This window comes from Vigna unguiculata, chromosome 7, assembly GCF_004118075.2.
Source record: "Vigna unguiculata cultivar IT97K-499-35 chromosome 7, ASM411807v1, whole genome shotgun sequence".
In the NCBI taxonomy this organism is placed as follows: Eukaryota; Viridiplantae; Streptophyta; class Magnoliopsida; order Fabales; family Fabaceae; genus Vigna; species Vigna unguiculata.
The window spans coordinates 34,100,190-34,119,684 of NC_040285.1; the positions used below are offsets into that span (position 1 = coordinate 34,100,190).

Below are 19,495 nucleotides of genomic sequence, written 5' to 3' on the forward strand. Positions count from 1 at the left end.
GTGAAGTTAATTTAGATAAATTTAAATTTGTGAAAGTATTTTTTGTGTCTCCTGTGGTTTTCTATATTAAATAGTATTAATTAGAAGCATTTATTCACGACTTCCAAAATCTTGAGCTGTATGTCACATCTACTTTTCCCGCGGGTCATAGAGAGGAAACTTAATGCGCAATCAGATTCATAAAAGAACAAACACTGCTCTCAGCATGCTAAAAATTCATACCTTCGTTGGTAGGGCCTCCTCCTAATACTAAATTAGCATTAGTAAGAGCAAATCACAATTCATTAATTATTCCAACTTTCTTTAATTCAGATTTATCATCAACGCAATTTTATTGCACTTTCAATGCACCAACACAAGTAACAAAGGAAATGTTTGTTCAAAGTATGTAAGAGGACAATCAAAACACACTTCTTCTGGTAACATAACCGCACGCTTCCTTTACATTTCTTATTATTCGCCATGCTTGCATTTTACAAACGCACTCTTTTAAAAACCTACAAAGACTGAGTCTACGTTTGTTTCTATCAAGCTTCACATCTCACGAACATTAGGTAAAGCGCTGTAGCCACGTGTCAAATCACTCACTTTCATAATAAATAACAATTTTTGATCACATAAATAAAAATTATTATAATATTTAAAATTAATTTTGTTAGAATTCGTAAAAAATATTATGATTATGGAGTGAGTCTACGGAGGAGGGAGTGTGTTTGTGACTTTCCCTGTCGGAAATTTTTGTCGCACCCGACATATGAATGAAAAGTTACTTGCGGTAATGCACGTAGACAACATCAACGACAACGAACCACACTATATTTATTTAATGAGGAACTTTAGTTAAATCGGGTAAGAGATTGCGGAGAAGAGATTATAATTTATTTAATTATATATGAATAGTTTTACGACCCCTGCAAACGCAGCTGGTTGAAAACTACAGAGCATGGTAGGTTGTACTATTATGACCGATGATGCAGCAGAGCGCAGTGCTTTACAACTGTTAAAATACACCAAATTCATAAATAAAGGTAAAATAGCAGAAACAAACCCTATCATAGAAAATAATTTAAACATCTTTTTGTGAAAGACAAAACGCGGAAACTTTGCTTCCATTTTTCTCTTTCGTGCATCGCATCGCCAAGCCAGACGCCCTTCTTTCCATCGCTTTCTTTATTTGTCGCACATATTCTTCACATCCTACAAAACATAACAACACATGCACATATTATATACACTGTGTCTGTCAATGTCATTAGTGGGTTCGTGGTCCCTGTAAGACCCAACCACAAAAATCATTTTCCGTATCAAATTAAAGCCTTGACATGGGTCACGAGGGGTTGGTGTTCATTTTTTTGGGAACAAGTATACATGTAAGAAAATGGAAGTATTGATGAAAAAAATATAATAATATATAATGTACGTAGGTAGGAAGAAGGTTACCATAGGGTTATCCTAGTTGACCACCGTCTAAGAGTGGTAAGGAGGGGGAGGTGATGCGTAGATGTAGGGCTTCTTGTAAGGTGGTGGTGGTGGAGAGTGATAGACTGGGTGGGGAATGTAAGGAGGATGAGGGTGAGGAAGAGGGTGCGGGTGGGGCAGAGGGTGGGGGTGAGGAAGTGGGTGTGGGTGGGGAAGAGGATGCGGGTGAGGAAGAGGGTGGGGGTGCGGGTGTGGTAGAGGGTGTGGGTGGGGGTATGGGTGGACAGGAGGTGGAGGCGACGAGTACTTGTAAGGCTTCTTAGGTGGTGGAGGGGGAGAGTGGTAGACGTAGGGAGGGTGAGGGTGAGGGTGTGGATGAGGGTGGGGTTGAGGGTGTGGGTGTGGATGAGGGTGAGGGTAAGGGTGGACTGGAGGTGGTGGAGATGAGTACTTGTATGGCTTCTTAGGGGGTGGGGGAGGAGAGTGGTATACGTAGGGAGGGTGAGGGTGGGGGTGTGGGTGGGGATGTGGGTGAGGATGGGGGTAAGGGTGCACCGGTGGTGGGGGAGATGGGTATTTGTAGGGCTTCTTGGGAGGAGGAGGTGGGGAGTGGTAGTAGTAAGGCTTCTTTGGAGGAGGTGGCGGTGGAGAGTGGTAGTAGTATGGCTTCTTCTTTGGTGGTGGGGGTGGTGAGTGGTAGTAATATGGTTTGGGTGGGGGTGGTGAAGGTGGCGGTGGAGAATGGTAGTAGTATGGCTTAGGTGGAGGTGGTGAGGGTGGCGGGGGAGAGTGGTAGTAGTAGGGCTTGGGTGGAGGAGGTGAAGGTGGTGGTGGAGAGTGATAGTAGTATGGCTTCTTCTTGGGTGGGGGTGGTGGGGAGTGATAGTAGTATGGCTTAGGTGGAGGAGGTGAAGGTGGTGGTGGTGAGTGATAGTAGTATGGCTTAGGTGGAGGTGGAGAAGGTGGTGGGGGAGAATGGTAGTAGTAGGGCTTGGGTGGAGGAGGAGAAGGTGGTGGTGGGGAGTGGTAGTAGTATGGCTTCTTTTTGGGTGGAGGTGGTGGTGAGTGGTAGTAGTATTTAGGAGGAGGAGGTGGTGAAGGTGGTGGGGGAGAGTGGTAGTAGTATGGCTTGGGTGGAGGAGGAGAAGGTGGTGGTGGAGAATGGTAGTAGTATGGTTTTTTGGGTGGTGGTGGTGGTGAGTGATAGTAGTATGGCTTCTTGGGAGGGGGTGGTGAAGGAGGAGGAGGAGAGTGATAATAATAGGGTTTCTTTGGTGGTGGAGGTGGTGAAGAATAGTGGTAAGGAGGAGAGACGGGTGGGTACTTCTTGGGTGGAGGAGGTGATGAGTACAAGTAGTTATCAGCTGAGATTTGAGACGGCAAGGTTAGAGACAGTATTGCCAATAGCAGAGTGAGTGTGGCGGAGGCCATTAGAGACCCCATTGTTTTTCCCCTCAACCTCACTACAACGTGGGGTTTTGTTCTGCTCTTTCTCAACCAAATGCACCCTTTATATAGAATCTCTCTTTACCCCATTCCACACCAACTAATCTTTTTCGTAAATTTCATCTCTTCTCCTTCTTCTACCCATAATTCCTTTCTAATAAAACGCTAATAATTTATCTCCTAAAACATATCAGTTAAAGTAGAAAACCACATTCCCCCATATTGACGTTCGCAAACAGAAAAAAGCCTTAAATTATGAAAATGATATTTGTCCTTTTTAACGCAGTAAATATAAATAATTTATTATTATTGGATCGGAGTGGGAATGTAAAATGATTTTGAAATAGTGAAACATGAATTAATCTCCATTAAATTGTGGGTGTTTGAAAAGTAAATGGATGGTTTTGTTGGCATTGGAAGACTTAAAAAGCGTGGTACTACATGGTCCGTAGCAGCCTCAATGATTTTGAAGGAGTGTCCGTCTTTTTCTCTCTCTAATCAATTCATCTAGGCTGCTTCTCTACACACTTTAGAGTGTGCACAACACCACGGCTTGCACATGTTGCATGCCAATGCACAGTTCCTTTTTCGACAAAACAATTTTCCTTTTACTTTCCTTCTTTTATTTCTTACTTTAAAATATAAATGCCAACCAATCTCATGTCTCCACCTCTTTAATTGCTAATTTTAATTACTTTTCTTCTCAATTATTTTTACCTTTCCACTGTTCCATAAATTGTCTTCTTTTATCCAACTTAATTACTGTGATTTATAACTAACTTTGTGTTGAAAAAAAAGTGTACAACCTAAATCTTGTGCAAGGTCCCAACAAAGGTGGGTTCTTCTCCTTAATGGGTCCTGAAGCTTTGGAGTGACCGAGTGGGGATACTCTGACGTTAATTGAGTTAATGAAAACATTAATACTGAATGGTTGGTGTAACCCAAGTTACGTACAAGGTTGGTTAATAATGAATAAAGGTTTCGTGTGCAATAACATAAGACTTTTACCTACGTAATAAAATTTTAAATAATATTTATTATACGAAATATCGAATCTCAAATTTTCATCGAAGGTAAAATGGAAAAGACTTGTGTCATTTCTATCTAAATTTAGTTATGAATGAATAACTTAAAAAGTGATTTTTTATTTGCTAAACATGAATATTTAGTTAACCATTGGCCACGAGGTTTTTTGGTTAACGGGATTTAAATAAATTATGAAAAATGGGAAGTTAAAGAAAGGTGAAGGAAGAAAAAGTGGAGATAGTATAAGCTAGAAATTTGATGCTCTTATTTTAGTAATTTTCGATGGAAGTTACCATTTGTCACATGTTCCAAACGGTTGGTAAGTTTCTAAGTTCTGTTTCAACGTATCCCAAAATGGTAAGATCCATTCATAGCTACATAGATAGGTACCTTATACCTAAATATCATTACATCACCACCCATATGCATAACCTAAAATATAAAACAGACAGATACTGGTACAGTATATTTTTAAAATAAAGAAGAAAAAAAATATATTGTCAATGAAATCGAAATTATTATATATTACCAAGGGATTGACTAAGGATTTAGCAGTATATAAAAGCAACCGTAGACAGAAGAGGAACGTGTTGTTAGAGAAGTTTTATTTATAAGAGTGAAAGAATTTATAATTCACCGTCACAGTGTATTATTATTTTATTATTATTATTTGCAATGAAATGGATTAAAAAATAAAATAAGAAAAGCATAATAATAATATGTATGAGAGAAAAGGAAGGGCAATGATGATACGTGGAAAACATTAAAAGAAAATGTTTAGGTTTGAGATCCAGACTGGCCATGTATTTGACCGTTCATGATCTCATAGATGTCACATTCCCATTGACTGAATGAGACATGCAGAGATAGCAGTGTGTCTCAACAACATGTCATTAATATTTAAGTTCTAATATATTTCACACAAGTTATAGCAAGAGTATGGCTACATTAAATTTTTTTTCTCTGTGATAATGAGCAACAGTTTAAAGTTGCAGTGAGTTTGATTTTGGGCAATTTTTAGTGCAAAATATCAGAGATGGTAGAACAAGAAAACAATCAAAAACCAGCTACTTCAGTACTGTCTTGCTATATCTTGGGGGTAAATTCCTTTACTTCAATAAGAAGTGAAAGTGACTGCACAACGCATATTTTTAAAATTATTTTCATTTTGAAACCAGATTCTTCGTGTAAAAAGACAATATCAGAATCTACTATACATCTTTATTTTAATCCTGGATAGGTGTGCGTGATGAATTCTTATCAATTCAAGTAATTATTTATTCTAATAGCTCCAAACACAGTCTCAAAATGTAAGAAAAAAAAAGAACACGGTTTACAAAGATTCCAGAGAAGTATATGGGAGAATTCACACACGTATATGTGATTAATTAATTTCAATTAGTCTTTACTTGCATTAGTATAACCCATATTAAAGAAACAAATTATGCGCCTGATATTATAAATTTGGTCTATGAGGGGTAAAAATTATTTAAAAATTAACCATTTGGCAAGGGGGTCATTTAACAAATTGAAATTTTCACTGATCGATTTACTTAAACAGAACTTTTAGAACGTCATGTTTAAATTAAAATGCAATTTTTTTTTTCATATGCTACGTACCAAAACCTGAAATGATTAGAGATCTACCTAGTTTGGTAAAAAGTTTGGAGGATTTGTACATGAAACGATGATTGGGTTATTTGGGGGAAGACTTTTGAGAGGTATTCAAGAAAGTTGGCCCATGTATAGTCTATAGTGGCAACATGCATGCATACACATGATGAAGATGAAAAAGTATAATATTTATATATGGTAAATGATTGATTATTTGAATAATAACAAGTATTGGGAAAATATGGAATAAAAAAATTGGTAGGGTTGCTAGCATGAGATTGGGGTGTCTGGAAGATGGGTGTGTAGTCCAATTTGAATAACCTTTTTTACAGCTAAATTGTAAGTGTGGACACACCACCATGCACCTCAAATTCTGATAAATCCTACAAAAATATTACATCACATGCTCACTTTAAGGGGGTTTTTATCACGTAGATACAACATCAATGAGATCTGAACCCAACCACATAAGATATTGACCTCACTCTCAACCCAAAATCTTAAGATAATGGGTTTATAGGTCTTTATCCTTATATAATGCTCTACTTTTTTATTTCTAGCCAATGTAAAATTTAGACTCACACTTAGATCCCTGACACTCTTTTTTATATTCAATATTAACAAAATCAATTTATTTCATTCACATCATTTCACTAGCGTATTGTTTTCCCAACTTGTAATCAAAATTATAATCCGAATCTTCGAATCTATGTATATTTAAATTTTTATTTTTATCGTGTTAGCAATAGAAAAGAGTGTTTTTAGAAGTAGATTTTGTGTATATTTGCGAATATTCTGAATAATGCACAAGAACTTGTTATTAATTATGGATTATATATATGTATGGCATGTGGGTTCCTATAGACGCGCCATATTTACTTTATATATATCACAAACTTTGTACATTATATATGAGATAAGACATATTTGTCCCTGTATTATGTACTATTTTAATATTTTAAAGTAATGGTTTAGAATTTAAAAAACCAAAAGTGCACGTTGTAATTTTGTATAGGTGGACAGCATTTGATTACTCACCTTTTGCATGCAATTTTTTTCCTTTATTTTTTTAAATAATGGGTAGATACTCATGTTCTAGTAAATAATTCTACAACCTTGAAAGAAATAGAAAAACAAAAAGTTATATACATTTTAAATTCTAGAACTATAAATAAAAATGTAATGTGACATAAATACAAGGGTTTTGTAATTACATAAAGAATTTCAGCTTGTCTTCTCATTTAGATTTCATTGCTCTCTTTTATGTCTACTTTTAAATTAAAAGACTCGTATAATAATATCAATTTTAAATTTAGCTTTCAAACATGGAAAAAAAGAAAAAAGAAATATTTCAAGCACAATTTCTTACTTATATTTTTTACAAATAAATACCTCTATCATGAGTTAGACCTGTTGTTAATCTTTCATACTCGAGCATTGTAATTACTACCCCAAACCGGAAATGTCAAATTTAATATATAAAAGCTAATATGACATGTATAATAATGATTAAAGCAAAAGATTTTGATTCGCCATGATTTCTAAAGGAAAAAAAAAATCAGGAACTTGGATGAAAGTATGATCATTCAAAATACTAAAATAATATTAAAGAAGGTGAAGAAAACAAATTTGCATTATTATCACTATTTAACACTTGACTAAAAGGATACAATGTAGATGGAGTGTGACAAATTTTGGTGCATTCACCGTTGGATGAGAGGTGTCTCGTAGATCATTTGTAAATAAACTAGTTGTGGCTATTGGATTAATTTCAAGGGTGCAAGAGTGAGTTGAAAAATCAAACACAGTGCATCAAAATGCACCAAATTAAAATCCACTTGTTTAGCTGTATTCAGGTGGCACAGCAAGAGAAATTTGAATAATTGAAAAAAACCAAGAAGATAATGCGTGCCTTCAGCTTTTTAAAGAAAAAACCAAATGACCATAATACCATCAATAAGTTACCGACAGAAAAATATTAACATGGGACGGAGTTCACGTTTTGAACATTGGAAATCAAAATCATGATCATACAGTAGATCAGACGTGGATCAGACGGTCAGCGTTTCACAATGTGGAGAGATAAAAAAGAGTGTCCATTATTCACTGCAAGGTACATTATCACCACATCATGATGCATATAAAATCCATAAACAAAAGTCAAAGTAGGTTCACATCATGGTCTTGTTATTCTGGTCCCTAGTGTATGGTTTCTTCCGTATCTTCTCCACTTTGAAGAGTCACCAACACTTCAAAACAAAACCCAAAACTAATGATATAGAAAAATCAACGCTGACAGATATTATTATTAACAAGTTGTAGTACTCTACACTTAAGTTAACCACTAAGTGTCTTAATTAAATTGTTACAAATTCATTTAAAATTTCACCAGAAAAAAAAATGTACTTTAGATAAAAATAAATAAATTCAATGGAGATATCTTTTTCTTCTTGGAATAATTCTCACTTTGTAATACGTGATGAAGCAATGAAGGCATGGCATTGGTGATGTGGACCACATTTTGAGTATAGCAATAAAATCAATCTCTCTCTCTCTCATTTACCTCATTGCAAAGAATCCAAAGACCTTTCTCATAGATTCCCTTGCTTTATTGGCCTTGACAACTACAATTTCAATGCATAGCTACTTTTGTACAACTTTCTTCTTCACACTTCCTCTTTATTCACCGTAATTACTCAATTTTGCAAAGAAAACTTAGGTATGTGCATTGTATTAACACTAAACCATGCCAAATGTGTGTTTTACATTAATTAATACCAAGTCATTGATTGATAGGGCAACAATAACTGCCACAAAAACCTAGTCACCATATGTGTAGTTTTGCATATATGAAGTGTTAATAAAATAATTACAAATTGCAAAAGTAAAGAGACACAAAGTAATTTCTCTTTTAGACAAAGTCTGGTGTATGCACTCAATTGATTATGGACATTTGTTAGGCAAGACAGCGATATGATATGAGGTATATGCTTTTGAAAATCCCATGCAATGGAAACAAAGATAAAAAAAATTGGCTTGAAACTATGCTTTTGCACATGGTTCCCTTTTTCCATTTAACCCTTATCTCTGGCCCAGGAGCTTTGGGTGCAATCATGTGCATGTTGTTATGCACACCAATTAAGCATCTTCTTACCTTGTTATCATTATTCTGACCCAAAATCAACCTAATTCTCATTCTATAGAAAACAACCATCTTACCTTTTAGTTGAATATTATATACTCATGCATGAATGTAAATAATCTGTGAACACTCAAAGGTTCAGACATTGAACTTTTAAGACACTACTCATCATGATAACTCTCGAAACTTAACTATGTTAAATGATCCTATTTGAGGTTGTAACAGTTAAATAAAGGTACTATGGATGGAATTGTCATCCAGATTCAAGGAACTCTAAATTTCACAAGCCTGACAATTGTTACTGTTGATATCAGTTCCATCGTCCTGATACGAAGGACAGTGATGATTTTGGTTCAGAATTCCATTTAATTGGGAAGATAAGAAAGAGTGGTAGAAGAGGTGAAGAAGACCCCACTGTAATTTCCTCAGCGAATGAAGAAACACTGCATTCTGAACAGTGGAGATGTTAGCAAGGAGACTAATCAGGAATAATGATTTTTCTTTGTTTTTTTATAGATTACTTGCAGAGACTAATATTATACTTATTTGAGAAAAACAAGAAGAAAAGTCAGCTACCAACTGCACAAATGATGCCAAACAATGATAGAGATTGAATGAACCACCACTACTGCTTTTGTTAAATATAAAACTTCAAACTTTTAATTTGTTCTTTCAGACACGACTACTATTATTTTCTCACTAGTTCACATATTATTTAAGGTTCTTAAAGTGCTGTAAGATATCACCAAAAGTTTTATGTTGGTTAAAATTAATAATGTAACTCAGAAACTAAAGTAAAATCTAATTTATAAAGTAGATTTGGTGACCCTTGTAATTGTAACTAGCTTGAGATTGGAACACATCATTCAATCAAGTTTCAATTTTTAAAAGTTTGAAAGACAAATGCAAAAACTCAATGTTGAAAGTTGATGGTTTATCGTGTAACTTTGATTGAAACTTGTTAGTCTGTGTTTTCAAATGAAAACAAAATCAGTGACAGCAAAATGACGTGAATAACCTGTTTATTTTCTGACAGGAGCAGTAATTGCTTTTACGTTTAAAATATTCAATTTTTTTAACTTTTTTTAATACGTACGTTCATGGAAGGGCAGGAATGGACCCACCTGCCGACACATACAAAACTGTGTATAGGAATTAAGACTCATAGGTCAATGTGAAGTTACATTTTAAAACAAATATAAAGTTTTCGGTAAATTAGTTTACATTACTTTTTTTTTTACTTTATGTTTATATAATTTATTTAGTATTTTCATATTATCAAAATTTGAAGCCAAATTTATCTTAGAATTTTAAAAAAATTAGACATTTATTAAAATTGTAATGACATAAGAATATAATTGAGTAAATGATAGGTTTAAATATGTTATTTATCTATTATCTCTTAATAACATCTTAAATTAATTATGCTTCAAAACTTTAGATCATACTAGTTTTACATTTTTTAAAATATGTAAACTTAATTGTTTTAATTGAATTTTGTTAATATTTTAAAATTGTTTTTTGAATAATTTTAACGCACAAATGTGTTAGGTGATGTAAATATTTTAAATATTATTATAAAATTATTTAAAATATTAAATAATTTTTTAGTAAAAATAAATAAATTAAAAATGTATTTATTTCTAAAGACGAAGATAAATAAATTATAATATTTATTTTGTGAGGTTTACATTTCAAAATTATTCTTACTTGTTTAGTTTTGTTGTACTCTTTACCTCTCCCATTAATGTTTTATTAGTTTGAAGTTATATTTCATGTATACCGTTAATAAGAACCACAAAGGAAAAATAATTCTGTGATTTGTACCTTATACAAGAGAAATCGTCCTAAAATAATTTATTAAGAAAAATTTATAATTTAATGAATTTTAATTTTATAGTTGTACTAAAAGAGGCATGTGAACCTTATGCCTACTGGTACTGGTAATAGTCTATGTTTCTTTGGATGTAATTGTTATTATACAATTCCTGCTGTATCATTTTGGAATAACTTGATTAGTTATGTTCCCCTAGTTGAGAATGTCTCAACATATTGTAATTATTACCTAGGGTTAATTAATTATTATAATTATGTATTGATATACAACCAATAACTATATTAGGGGACAGTTAAATTAAGTTTAGACAATATATGATCTCACTTTTAAGACTGAAAAATAAGTGATATCTTATGAATATATAATAATTCTTAGATAAGAGATACTATTCACTGCATATTTATTGTCATATTAATTTAAGTTTTAGTGATCACTCAATCTGTTCTATCGATCCAACATGCATGGACAAAAAATAATATTATGAATCCTTAAAGATTAGAAATAGCACAAGTAACAAGAATTATTACTATTTTGCATGAATCATTTTATTCTTGTAAAAACATTTTGTCACCCGGTATGAAACCAAGAAAAACACGTAGGAAATTATTTTTTAACAAAATTTTGTTAATAAATTTTTATAATACACTAATGACAACATCTTAATGGATAAAATAAATATTTAATATGACTTGAAAAAGAAAAAAAAAAGAATTGACGTATGCTAAAAAATAAACTGTCAAATTTTATAAAAAAAAATCAAAAAATCATAATCATTACATGTAACACGACAACTAATGAATGAACACCACCAGAAGAATTAAGAGAATCATTTAGCCCAAACAAGATTATTGTTGAAGCTCCAAAAAGAGCTTGAGGCATGTGTCGAAGAATTAGATGTCTTTTATTTATTTTTAAATCAAATAAATATTATTTTTTAAATTATTTTATATTTTTTCTCTTTTTTTTCCAACTTTTTTTACTCTTCTTGATATGAAACATATTTAAACTTAAAATTTTCAAGTTTAAACACTTAATAACTAATTTAAACAATACAAATTATTATCATTGTAAATCAATATCAATAAATAGTTAAAATTATTTATTTGTTGATACTTTGATTAGAAAATATGGACTGCGTGAGAAATAGAAAAGTTTAAATTGGGCCTTTGATGATAAAGAGCAAAAGAAAGAAAAACGGCTCATATATATATATATATATATATATTAATGAATAATTAAAGATCAAACAATATCAGCATACATTATATTGAATGTTAGACAGCTAATACAAAAAACATTTTTTATCAATCTAACTATTAAATTACAGATTTATATTATCATGATTACTTTTTGTTAAAATTGAATAATAATAATATTAATAATAAACAACGATCAAAATATTTATATTTTAATATATTTTAAAATATATATTACTTTAATTTTAATATGCATAAAAATATATTAAATAATTTTAAACTAATAATAAATTTTTTAGTATACAATTTGTATGATAAAACCTTTCCTCTATCAGTGAATTAAAAGAAATATGATTAATTAAACGATATTGAACATTTATCTTTATTTTTCTTCAACCAAACAATTTAATAATTCATTTAACTTCTATTTTCTTCCTTTTATTATCGTTGACGTATTCTTAAAACTAATTCACAATTGTCGCAATCGAAATTCTGCCGGAAAGGCGAAAGCTAACTCAAATTTACACATTATAAGATAGAATGTAATATAATATAGCTTAAAGTTTATAATCTGCTGCTTCTTTACAAGTCAGTTAAAATATCTCATGAGTTATTTATGTCATTGAAGTTAAAACACACTTTAGATGTAGAAATCAAAAGAGATAGCAAGATAAAACACATAATTTATATACTTGGCGGATTGCAGAAACATAAGAAAAAAAATAGTTTTAATTGAATATTTGTATTGTTGCAATATCCAAAAATCAAGTATTTCTTATAAATGCAAAAATTTATTCCAGTATATATTAATCACAACCAATTCAATAACTTAACACCAGATGCTACTTTAACAAAATTAACGGGTGAATTAAAAACCTCTTACCATTTAAATCATATACTGTAAAAACAATTATGGCTCATCATCTACAAAATGATGGCCACGGCTTCTTCTACCTTTTATGTAGTTGTATCAAAGGGGTTTTTCTTTTAAGAGTAAATAACCCTTCAGTACAATAGTTCCGTAAAAAAAAATCATTAATATAGCATATTCATCATGGCAGTTTCGATGTATAAAAATATTTTAACCATTTAACAGCATATAATTAAACTCTTGCCACATCTACATAATCCATTTCAAGATAATCCAAGTAGCTATCATATTCCCAGTCTTCTGAGTTAGAGCCTTGGCACCATATGCCTGAAGCTAATAACAGTTCTCACATGCACACGACCAGTATATAGCAAATAATATTAAAAATAAAAACCTTTATTTGAGCAAAAAGAAAAACGCTAATCAGGTTCATACTAAGATTATCAATAATATTTATACAACACAGTAAATTGACTAGGCCCATCCCAAAAATCTCCATGTTAGATTTGCTCAAAATGCAACTGTAATTTGATCTCAGTCAGTTAAAATACTATGTGCACCTAGGGAGCTCAATTAATTAGGATTGTAGCCAGGAGGGGGAGACATTAAATTTGCAGGTGAACATCGACTCTGAACATTCTCACCTCAAAACAGTAGTATGGGATAAAGGAAAATAGGACATTCTGAGCAGCATAAAACCTGGGTGAACCAGCTCATCACCTCTTGCCACGAGGTCCAGGTCCGGATCTGGGACCGGGAAACCGAGAAAACTGAAGCCGCAAGTGGCTAGACTCAGGATTGAGTTCATCAACTTTGTAACCTGTATTCACATCACAATGTCAGCAAACACTGAAATTTGGGTACATAATGATTTGACTACTGAGTTCAAATCCTACAATACCGACCAAGTAAGATCATAAAGAACACAGCCATTTGCTTGAAAACATAACCTAAACTCAGATCAAGCTTCTAGTATATCTTTATTTACCATTAAATTCTCCTTTCCAATAATGATCAACTTCCATAAATTGTGTGGAAGAATTTTTTAATAGTTCAACATGTCAACATTTAATTGGAGAACTTAATGACAATGATGGAAGAAACGTTAGTAAATTATGTACACAAGTTTGCTGACCACAGGAACATACTATGTGGCAGAACTTTAGGACTTGGTGCATATGTGGCATAAAAAAAATGATATCTTCATTTTTTAAAATTAGACACACGATTGTAATTTCCAAAGTGAAGATAACAAAATGAAAACAAATATAATTTCGTATGTGTTCTTTTTATGTACTTTGGGAATGAAAGATAACAAATATAATAAACGCGAACATGGAAGTTGGAAATCGTTTATAACGTGTTCACCACTTCAGTTCTATAAAGTAACTAGTTTGAATAAACTACGTCACATATAACTTTCATAAAGATATTCAATCTAACAGTGATTTACCAATTTCCCATTTTAAATCCTTTTAGTTAAATACAAAATACAGTAATATCATAATTAGACAAGCACATCATACTCTGACACTTGTTCATATGGAATTTTACTGATAAATTTAGTGCAACTATAAAATGTTTTACCCCGTTACAATTCAAAAATTTATAACAAAACATCAAGTTTATTTGGTTACATTTTCAAATGTGACTTTTTGCATTTTTCACTATTTTCAGAAGCTAACGGTTATAGCTTCCAAATTCTAAATGTCATTCCTCCTCCTATTCCATGAGCTCCCAAACACTGACACAGAATTCAGGAACATAATAGCCACATATTGGTTCAGAAGGTCAAAATACAAGTTAATTCTACAATTTTCACAACTTCCATCAAGTCCCCCCTTATGAAGAGATAATTTCGTATGAGATGGTTCGACAATCAAACATGAAATTAATTTCATTTTATCTCAGCAAGTAACAAGAAGTGATACCTTGCAATGCACTCAGAGCAGTTGCTGCACAAGCCGGATTTGCAAAATCCACAAAACAAAGGATTAGAGGATCTCCTCCACGCTGCAAGAAGCATGCATTTTAGCATAAAGGATATGGATATTTCATTCAATAAGCAGAACGACGAGATACCAAAATAGTAGATCGAAACCAGAAAACTGTTACAAACGACACAAACTTACATGTTTGGATTCTTTGCTCACAAGTCTTACTTCTCTATATCCAACAAAAGGGCGAAAAATATCTTAAAATGGCGTTAAAGAATTTGAAAAGCTAAAATAGGAAAAGGAAGCTTACAAGACAGATGACATTATGATGATACAATTATTAAACATTATGGGAGGAAAAAAGGATACGAGCCACTTCCCTTCTCGTGCTATCAGATGGGAGACCTTCAACATATAAAGTACTAGATGCATCTGGCGGTAGAGGTACAGTCTCTGGTCCAGGCATGGAAGCTGTGTCTACTGGTAACTGACCACCATAATTGACATTCCGTCCATTTCGTGCAAGATCATGACCACCACCAGGATGCCCCATAACAGCAGGATCAGTTAGCGAATGGCCTGGCAATCCACCAACACCCCTTGCCAATCCAACACCACCAATGGCACTGGCTTCCCCAGAATTAAACGAAGTAAGCTGCTTTTATTAACCAAAAAGAGGTTTTAATCAAACAAGCTTTGAAAGCACATCATCACATATTATGTAAATAAAACAGGCTAAGATACCCCTGCATTTTGAAGGTAGCGGTCATAAGCAGATCCAAGTGTTTTAGTGTCCTTTAGCATTCGGTGACCAGTATGGTCATCATTCCGAGCAATATAATTATGCATCTCGTTGCCTCCTGAAGTCAGACCAGACGGTGACATATCTGCAATGTAACAGAATTTAGCCTTTATAACTCTAGCAAAACAAATAGAAGCTGAATGAAATGAATAAGAGAAGTTTTGAACATATGCAATGTTGGATACCATAGCCATCCCTCCAATGGTAACCACTAACAGTATATAAAAAGCATCTAGCAGCAAATATGCCAGATGCTGGCAAAACAGAGGTTACTAAACAGCACATGCCCAATATTTAGTGATCATAATAATACAAAGAGCAGAGTGCACACACAAACATGCTTTTTATCACCTATCAAGCTATAAGTAGTCAGATCCTTACACACCAAGTAGCATAAAAAGTCAACCATAGTTACTTGACTAGTTGTATTAGTTTAACCACTAAAATTACAGATCCTGGAGACTGCTAACAGACATGCACTCTCAACCATGAGTATCTCTGGTCTTCTTCCATGCAACAGAAGTCAATTCATTTAGTTAATATTCTCTGTCATTGTCTTTCTATCTCTATAGCTTCACTACTGACTTTTGTCATGGGATTGAGAGCTTTTCTTGAATCTATTTCCACTCCAAGACATCACCACTTAACCCTTTCCAGTCTTAAGATCCAACAGCATCTCTCCGAGGATCATCTACTCAACCCACTCTCCTTCACATATCTCATTCTCACACCAAATTTCAACATAACTTGATGAAAAAAGTTTCCTACGTTGGCAACAATAAGCACAGGCTAACTAAGTATTTTTATGACCACAAATTCCCATATAATATAATAATTTAGGAAAATTGTGCTTTCTGACGTGAAAGCTAGAGTTGCTTGCAGCAAGAGTGGGAGGATCAAATGCACTGTTCCATGGCTATTTCACCAAAAGAATCTCCTGTGACCAGAAAGTCCATGGATGCAAACATTCCTAGCAGATTTGAAAAAATCTAGAAATTACATTTATTTGCGTGTGTGCTAAGGTGCGCCAACTCAAATCTCAATTCAAACAAGAAAATGAGCAATCAATTTCAGAGCATCTGTCTTGATTACAGCCATCATTAATTCCTTGATCTATCCATCAGTGATCCACTTTCATCTCTGAATCACACAGATATCATCCTTGATGGACTTCTAATACTTTTGTTACCTCAATAAACAGAATAACTGATCCACAGTATTGAAGTATATCATCTTGTTCAGGAAGCACAAACTGATAAGCATCAGCAATGCACTCTTTCGAATGTAGCTCAAGTTTTCAAAGAGAGAGTGCTGCAGTTTCAGGTATTCATCACAGCACCAGTAGGCCTTGTCACCTCATATTCAAAATGTTGCCCCTGTACATCAACTCAGCAGTTCTCACCATCACTTGGTTATGTGGTCAATGGAGTTTGATTTACTCTGCCCTATGGTTTCCTCTTACAGTTTCCAAGGTTAATTTTTAAGAGGGAGCTGTACTTCATTAGGCTGTTTCAGAGGTCGTGAAGGTTACACAGATTGGTGATGCTCGATTTCTGGTCAATTAAGTTTGGTCGCGATGCCACAATTGGCTATCACTAATTTGATAATAAATTGTTCAAATAACTTGTTTATTTACTTTCACCCAACCACTACATACTACTCTGTATTGCCGTAACAGCCATTGGGATACAATCCAGCTTTGCCTCAACAAAAAGTACAACTCACCTACTCTTGGTTCCATGGTGCACCACCTTTGGGAGCACTTAAAAATCCTGTTTACACTAATTAACAAATCCAACAGTATAAAGTCATTCCAACCCATTCAACTCCAAGCATTTCCTAACAAAGGTACACACTTCCACCTTTACTCAAACTGGAAAGGTTTTCCATTCAAATATAGTTTCCAGAATCAAGTCACTCACCATCTAACTACAGGATCTGCAGAATTTGCTCAGAAACTAGTCTTATCAGACCTAGATAAGATTTTTACACACAATGGACAAGGGACAACTCTGCTTACTTTGACTTCCATCCTTCCATCTCACTTCTTTTGTCCAATTCTGAAGGTATTCTTGGTTCATATGGGCTCTATCAATTTCACAATATGTAACTTACTTTGTCTTGTACTACAAGAGAAAACATATTAGACGCAGACAACAAAGGATTTTTCCCTTTTCCTCAAGTCTCATTACAATTTATATTTTTCAATTATGTTTTTCTACTATATACTTAATACAGAATAATAAATGTAAAGGCTGCAAAATGAAACAGCAATCACTCTTATTCAGAATGATCACTAATGGGTTAACAGTAGAAAGACCAAAAAGTCAAAACCCAACAATGGAAGTAAGGATCCTTCAGAGATGGAAGGTGCAGCAGCAAAAAGAGGAATCTAACTGTCCTGCATAATGACATGTTGTATTGACTTCTTCAAAGAAGGAGAGTGAAACATGTATATGTCACCATGTCTAGAATGTGAAATATAACAGCTAGTGGGCTGAGTTCCATAGTTATGCTCCTTAGGAAATGTTATGGATTTATGAAAATGGCAAAAGAAAAGAATTTCATGTTTCACAGAAGAGATTTTTGTTGTAGAGAAAGAAAAAAAAATCCAAGTCAGCACAATTGCATGCACAAATCATTATCACATCAATCCCTCAAGTTCTTGTATATGAATCTCCTTACACATTGATAAATACGTTAGCAAATGAATCATTCTAGTACTAACAATAAAAGTAATACTAACAATAAAAGTCATATCCTTGTAGAATGAATGGTTAGAGTACATAGCACATCTTCTGTGAATAGATTGTCTTTTACTACAACCAAATTAATCATCAAGATTTAATTCTTTCAAGGCTTCTTGTTTTCTATAACAACATATACACATCATTACAGCTCAATGTTATACAAAGGCTTCCCATCATGATGACGACAACAATGATGGACCATAGCAAACATGCACCGTACAAGGTAATGTTGAGGTACAGCATGTAAGATGTTATGTTTGAACAAAAAACAAATGTGAACAGAGAAAGACATGAGATAATAATTCGAACAAAACAAAACTTGAAAGCTCAATCAAGCTAGGAACAAAGCATTGACATCGGCTAATAGAATTTTCAAGAAGACAAACAGAAATCAGGGGAAATGGATTAGAAGTTCAAAATTGAGAACACAGTCAAAATGGGATGCTGAGCTTTGAAAGGAAAGGTGATATTGATTTGAATAGTCAACTATAAGCAGATTAGTAGAAGTTATGTTTAGAAACAACACTATGATCTGGAACAAAAAACACTCCTGCATCCACAAATTTACAGGTACACCCAGTAATCCTCCTTTTCTCACAGTTTATGTTAATGGATTTTGGAAATGGCCAGATACACCTAGGATCATATGATCCTGAGTATTATTATATGGCTACAAAACACATGTTATCCAAAGAATTTTCATAACTACCGGCAGGTTGCAATAATCATTACCACAAATGGTATAAAAGTAAATTGATTAAATAAAATATCAAGGACCATTTTATAGATGAACTCCATGAATGCTATCACAAATCACTGTTGCACCTACTTGAACATCCCAGCCCAAAAGTGTAAAGAATGATACTCCTCCCTTGACACAAATTGAGTCCCATAAAAATTTAATCAAGAAGAGCTTCAAATCATAAAAAACACTTCTTTCAGGGTATTATACCTTAAATACCAACAACACAGATATTCTAAATTTGTCCAAATAACATTCAAACTCAATATCATATCACTTCACTTTGTCATCACCTCAAAAATCGAATTACAAAGATTTAGAAACAATACACCATCAAAAAATTGACCAAATTCTAAACCAATGAAAATTGTTACCAAAATAACTAAAAAAAGTGACTTCAAACCCTAAATTTTAAATTTTAAATAGGAAAGTGAAGGGGAGAAGGAAGATAACCATATTCAGTACGAGGTCGTTTGAGCATTGCGGAAGAGGACAGAAGCGGCTGTTGCTGCTGCCGATTCCAAGAGCCATCAGTCATGACGAGATATAAGATGGAATAAGCAGATCTGATGAACAATGGTTATGGTGAAGACTACCGCAGTGGAGATTGATGAAGATCCAATTACAAACCCTAATTTGCTCAATACCAAACCCTAAGCCTTTGCACTTCTCTGTACAAAAGAGACCAATTAAGAGAACTCAGTTTCTTTTTT

At 33.4% G+C, this 19,495-nt stretch overlaps 2 protein-coding genes across 3 annotated transcripts; both read right to left on the reverse strand.

Annotated features, from left to right (window-relative positions):
* Nucleotides 1-857: 857 nt before the first annotated feature.
* On the reverse strand, nt 858-2,923 carry LOC114190958 (extensin-like). Its single transcript, XM_028080054.1, has 2 exons — nt 1,441-2,923; nt 858-1,197 (listed from the first exon to the last, which is right to left on the reverse strand). Exon 1 carries the CDS (start codon nt 2,860-2,862, stop codon nt 1,468-1,470), a length of 1,395 nt encoding a protein of 464 aa, XP_027935855.1. The 5' UTR covers nt 2,863-2,923; the 3' UTR covers nt 858-1,197; nt 1,441-1,467.
* Nucleotides 2,924-12,917: 9,994 nt separating this feature from the next.
* Nucleotides 12,918-19,495, reverse strand: LOC114189492 (RNA-binding protein 2-like). Of its 2 annotated transcripts, none has more exons than XM_028078067.1 (6): nt 19,236-19,495; nt 15,233-15,375; nt 14,858-15,143; nt 14,684-14,745; nt 14,483-14,564; nt 12,918-13,371 (listed from the first exon to the last, which is right to left on the reverse strand). In XM_028078067.1, the coding sequence occupies exons 1-6, from the start codon at nt 19,318-19,320 to the stop codon at nt 13,268-13,270; spliced, it is 762 nt and encodes a 253-aa protein (XP_027933868.1). In that variant the 5' UTR covers nt 19,321-19,495; the 3' UTR covers nt 12,918-13,267. The 2 variants fall into 2 exon arrangements, with proteins under 2 accessions (XP_027933868.1, XP_027933867.1); XM_028078066.1 differs by having other exon boundaries at nt 14,858-15,146.

Bases quoted from the DNA above. Each gene is read 5' to 3' on its own strand.
- LOC114189492 (XM_028078066.1), bottom strand. From the start codon at position 19,320: ATGACTGATGGCTCTTGGAATCGGCAGCAGCAACAGCCGCTTCTGTCC. The intron at 15,376-19,235 runs GTTATCTTCCTT...GTTACATTGCAG, and splicing joins ACGACCTCGTACTGAATATG to ATATGTCACCGTCTGGTCTG. The intron at 13,372-14,482 runs GTATCACTTCTT...ATGTGAATACAG, and splicing joins TGCTCTGAGTGCATTGCAAG to GTTACAAAGTTGATGAACTC.
- LOC114190958 (XM_028080054.1), bottom strand. From the start codon at position 2,862: ATGGGGTCTCTAATGGCCTCCGCCACACTCACTCTGCTATTGGCAATA.